The sequence below is a fragment of the Enoplosus armatus genome, chromosome 9, assembly GCF_043641665.1.
Source record: "Enoplosus armatus isolate fEnoArm2 chromosome 9, fEnoArm2.hap1, whole genome shotgun sequence".
NCBI lineage: Eukaryota > Metazoa > Chordata > Actinopteri > Centrarchiformes > Enoplosidae > Enoplosus > Enoplosus armatus.
This window is the reverse complement of record NC_092188.1, coordinates 741,145-746,558: the sequence shown is the minus strand read 5'-3', so window position 1 is coordinate 746,558 and position 5,414 is coordinate 741,145. Positions and strand designations below refer to the sequence as shown.

The 5,414-nt window shown below is 42.3% G+C and overlaps 1 protein-coding gene across 1 annotated transcript; it reads right to left on the bottom strand.

Moving 5' to 3' along the window:
• Positions 1 to 269: 269 nt before the first annotated feature.
• On the bottom strand, positions 270 to 3,421 carry LOC139290047 (B-cell receptor CD22-like). Its single transcript, XM_070911738.1, has 5 exons — positions 3,370 to 3,421; positions 2,842 to 3,213; positions 2,249 to 2,518; positions 1,825 to 1,927; positions 270 to 294 (listed from the first exon to the last, which is right to left on the bottom strand). Exons 1-5 carry the CDS (start codon positions 3,419 to 3,421, stop codon positions 270 to 272), a joined length of 822 nt encoding a protein of 273 aa, XP_070767839.1.
• Between the last annotated feature and the right edge of the window lie 1,993 nt (positions 3,422 to 5,414).

The window sequence follows — 5,414 nt, the reverse complement described above, 5'->3', positions numbered from 1 at the left end:
TCCATGTTTTGATGACTGCAACATTTCGTCAGATAAAAATATTATAAACATCTTAAAAAACTGAAACAATGAACTGAAACTGCCAAAAAAGGTAAACAGTAGACAGTGAACTACAATATTGTGACACTAGCTGCACACACTTAAATACTACAAAGCATATGTTTGCTGTCCTGTAAATCACATTAAGTTCCGATTCCTGCTCGATAAAACCAGGACAAACGGATGATGATGTGATAATGTCAGACAGTCTGGTCTCGTTCCTCTGGACGTCACAGCTCCTCGAGAGTCTGGAGGCTGAAACAGAAAGCAGAGTTCAAACAGTACAGACAGAAGACAAACAGCTGACAGCCATAGTGGATCAAAGCTGATGAAGAGCAGCAGTCAGACTGCAGGAAGCTGACAGATCAGTGAGGAGGAAGAAACACTTAAACTAAAACAGTCTGCAAAACAAGCGGAGTTATCATGACTGAAGTCCAATAGTCAAGTGTCGAGTTTGTCCCGAGGGTGGCGCCAGAGGAAAGGTCACGGGCTCACACTCTAAACTGGTCAGGTGACTTTTCTCTGTGTTAATATAATAATCATTATCACATTCAACTTTATTTGTAGCGCACTTCATGCATGGGTTGTTATATTTTCATATATGGACAGCTTAGCAGTTTATCTCATGTGTTCTGGATGAGTTAATATAGTACCTGGCTGATGTGTCCTGCTGTGGGTCTTGTGGATGCAGATATTCATGGACATGTAAGCCACCAATGAGCAGCTGACCAAGTTTTTTATTAATTAATCCTTTACATAGCAGCAGCATATATGCAATGCTGATTAAATATGTATCTGACACATTGAAATGACAGCTATAGATGCTAAATCTGACACACCTTATTTTTCACAATCTACTGAAGTTCCTGATTTAAAAATATTACGCTGATCAGCTTCAGTTATTGATCCATGATTTGTGATTTTAACCGGTGAAAGTGACGTCAGCACCGGCTGCCTGAATGGTTTCTACTCTGAGCTTTGATCATGATGAGGAAGGCAGCTTCTGAGTGAGTCTTTTACCAACATAGATGTCAGAATTCAGTCCGTCAGCGGTTTAATTTTCACTCTCATATGCAGTGAAATGCTGCACATGAGTGCAGTCAAGAAAATGGAAGGAGGAGATAATAGCGAGAGAGAGATAAGCAGAGTATTTTTCACCAGGGAAGTTACAGACTAGCGTTACTTTCTTATGAAATATGTTGCAAAAGAGCTGAAACAATGACTTGAAGAGGAAATTATGACGTTTTTGTCAGCTTTAGATAACAGAAATGTTCCCGTCAGTGTCGCCACCCTCTGACAGGAGGCAGGCTCCTCTTCCTGTGCAACTTTATTTGCTCATAAGAGATGGCAACTTAAACACTCAGAGCGAGACCCTCCATGAAGACATGAAGGTTCAATGTTAAATGTAAAATTATAACTGAAGATGTTTGACTGATGTGATTGTCAGTGACTCACCTGCATGAGACGTCTCGTCTGTCAGCTCTCTGCAGCTGCAGCTGCTTTTTGCAAAAATGTTCTGTAAAGATGTAAAAAGAAAGTAGCTGAGTAGAATCAAAGACATGACTTTACTCATATGTAGTAATAACAATAATAATAACTTTATTTATACACCACAAAATCAAGTTACAAAGTGCTTAACAAATACGTTTTTAAACATAAATAATATTGAAATAAAGTACAATTTAACAATAAAAGAACAAATGCACCCCATGTGGATTCTTCCGCCACTGAAAATAGTGCCCAACCAGATTTTACAATGTAAAGGGAAAACCTGTAGTTTGTTACCTTTTGATGAAGATGGATACCACTATGACGATGAGCACAGTGTGCACAGTGAAGAGAGCCACACGGATGGCCAGCAGGTTGTCAACTGGTCCACTGTTGGGTCCTATGGGACAGATCAGATGGACAGACAACTGTTGGACTGCAGATATAATAAACCTCAGGAGGATCAACTCCATTTACTTTCTCAGAGACTATTAGTGACTGACAGTTCTCTCTCCTCTTAGGTGGACATGAAACTAAACAAAAGATGAACAGCTGTGTTACAAACCATCAGTTTTATGATTTAAAAAGTCAAAGCAAAGTCAACTACAACCCCCAGGGTGCATTTCGCTAACAAACGTACAATCACAGAGCTTGACGTTCTGTTACGTGTGCTGCTGATGGGCGGTTAAAGCTAAAGATTAGGTGTGATGATCAAACAAACCTTCCTCCTCAGCCTCCACCTGCAGGCTGTACGGCAGCGAGAGCGTGCCCACGTTGGTCTTCAAACCACAGGTGTAGTTCCCAGAATGCTCTGCAGTCAGAGGGCCGAGCCGGAGGGCGGGGCCAGACTTTAAGAGGGCGTGGCCATCTCTGGACCAGGTGACCTCCAGTTGGTGGACAGTGCAGTCTGCAGTGCAGTACAGTGTGACGGTTTCAGCCTCCCTCACCTCTCTGTCACCACTGGAGCTCTTTATCCTCATCTGAGTCGCATCTGGATTAAGTGTATAAAGTTAGTTTACTTGACTTCTATTCATTAAACTGTGATTATGAATATGATTTGAGACTTGTTAGAACTGATGAATCCATTCTTTATTGTTTTACCCTTGATCTTATCTTTGTGAGCACAGTTACTACATTAACAGTATTATTATTGGGACCAGAATATGCCAGTCTGGTTCTGGCTGACTCATGAGCCACAGAATGAATTCTATAAAATACAAAAACAAACAATCTGGAAAGAGACGCTGACCTTCAGGATTACAGATGCTCAGTGATAATAATTTAACTCTTAGCTTTACAATACAATGCTCTTACCAACGACTGTGACGCTCACTCCAGATCGGCCAGTAAAATGTCCTTCCTTGTTATTAGCTTCCATTCTGAAGCGAAGAGTTGCCTGGTCTTCCTCCTGTACATCTGTGATCTGTAAGGTGCAGTTTCCCTTCTTGTCTCCCAGGTATTTGTAACGGGGGCTGTTGGTTTCTGACCTGCTGTCGTACACAGACGGGGTGGAGCCCTGACAGATCAAATGGTTCTGGCACCAGCGGACTCTGATGGTCTTTAGGGAAACGTCTCTTCCACCCTGAATGAAAGACTTCAGGAGTGTGAAGGTGCAGGGGAGGGTGACAGTCGATCCTTTTACAGCACAAACAGGATCTGGATAGTCCACACTTTGACCCAGAACACCTGGAAACACACACCCTTGATTTAGTACTTTTGAAAACAGTGAGAGAAAAGCAGAGTGACGGCATCATCATGGGCCTCCAGTACTAAATACAAAATATCAGTAAATATGTAGTGTCCAGAAAACATTAACATAACAAGATGAAGTCCATGTCTTACCAGCCAGCATCAACATGAAGCCCCAGGGAGTCTTTCTGTCCCAAACGGCCATTGTTACTTCAAATGTGATCAACCTACAGCAGAGCTGATGAACACACTGAGAGGCTGCATTAAAGGTGTTTGTGGTGACTATCTCACCTTCCTCTTTTCTTTTTTCTCAAGAGGCATTTTTTAGCCTGCTATAAGAAAATGTGTCGTAACATTTCCTGTGATGTTGACACCTTTCTTTGGTCAGAAATAGTGTCTGTGATATACGAGAAACGAAGAGCACCCACCCCAGAAAACATGCTCTGACAATGTAGATAAAAAGAGGAATACGCATGTCCTACAAAGTCATTTTGCATCTGTTTTTAGCCACGCTAGCAGCGTCAGTCTGTCAGTCTGTCCTCCACTGTGGTCCAGACTGAAACGTCTCAACAGCTGCTGGATGGACTGTGATGAGATGTGGTTCAGGCCTTCATGGTCCCCTCAGGATGAACTGTAGTAACTCTGGTGATCCTCTGACTCTTCATCTAGTGCCATCATCAGGTCAACATGTTCATGTGTCCAAATACCTGCTCTGGACTCTGTGTTTACTGCTAACTGGCTAATGTTAGCATGCTGACATGCTAAACTAAGATGGTGAACATGGCAAACAGTATACCTGCTAAACATCAGCATGTTAGCATCATCACTGTGAGCATATTAGCATGCTGGTGTTAGCATTGGGCAAGACGTTGACCCCTGAGTTGTTGAGAATGTGTGTGTGAATGAGACCTGATCTGTAAAGCACTTTGGGAGCCGTTCAGGTTGAAAAACGCCATAGAAGTGATGTCCATTTACCATTTACTTTGCCTCGCATGCTTATGAGACAAGACTAACGTCTTATAAAGGATAAAAAACGTAACCTTAAATGTATGAGCTTTGGTGTGGTTTGCTGAGGTCTACAGGTGCGGAGAGAGACTGATAACACTGGGGAACAATTTGAAAAAAAAATTCTGTTGAGTTAGATTTTTATGCTGATTAAAACTAAAATTGGCATGCTGATTCCAAAATTGCAGTCAGTTTTTTTCTAGCACGTCAAGTTTTCCACTGATTAGCTGTAGTAAGACTTGCCAGCTGATTACGATTGGACTCATCTACAGCTACATGGCAACTTGTTTGTGCAGTCACAATTGAGACAGTGCGGTGAGAGGTGTGTGCAGCTCCCAATAGGTCAGTACTATCACACACATATCTGTTAAGGACAGTATTTTTCATATTTTTTAAGAAAACGGGGATCCTATAGTTCAAAAACTTGACGTGATAGAGAAAAACTGAGATCAGTTTTGGATTCCGCACCCAAAAATTAGTTAAAAACAGCTGTCAGACCTAACTCAACAAAAATTGTGTTCCCCAGTGTAATTTATGTCTCTTACCTATTTGATGATCAGACTGGAAGAAATGTCTTGGGACCATTTAGTGGTTTTATAGGTTAGGGTTAGGCAATGTGTAGTAAACATATATTTTAAATACTGTCTGCTTAGTGTCTGGGCCTCTATTCTCAAGCTTCAGATAGCTTATCATACATTTTGTGTGTGATTGTACCTTTATTTTAGTGAATGAACTGACTGAGAGTCAGTCAGTTAGTCACACGGCTGGTTTTTGAATTCACTTGTTGTGTGTTCGACTCGTCTTTAAAATTGAACTCTGATTTATACAAGAAGGAGAACCAAGATACAAACAATCCTGTGATATGTTCAGTCAGTGTGGCAACATGCCCGATGTTCACCTGGTGCTCAGGTGTGACGGCTTCACTGTGCTGGATTAAACATAACGGACGTCACCCTGAACACTGACCCCCATCGTCTGTGTTCCAGAGATCCTCTTGTCCAATCGGAGGGCTTCACGGCTGGCCGCCCGCCTCCTGAGTAGTGGTCGAGGACACCTGGTTCCACCGAGATGGACAGACGAGGACGGAGAAGAGGAGGAAGAGGAGGGATGAAGGTGTGTTGTTCTCACGGTGACTCAGCAGGTCTGCAGGTTTATAAAGAGGCAGCGATGCTCAGTCTGTCACCACGGAGACA

Excerpts from the sequence above, each read along its gene's own strand:
- LOC139290047 (XM_070911738.1), bottom strand. The coding sequence starts at position 3,421 with ATGGCCGTTTGGGACAGAAAGACTCCCTGGGGCTTCATGTTGATGCTG. Across the intron at positions 1,928-2,248 it reads GGTGGAGGCTGAGGAGGAAG|GACCCAACAGTGGACCAGTT; the intron begins GTTTGTTTGATC and ends TCTGTCCCATAG. Across the intron at positions 295-1,824 it reads GTATCCATCTTCATCAAAAG|CCTCCAGACTCTCGAGGAGC; the intron begins GTAACAAACTAC and ends TTTCTGTTTCAG.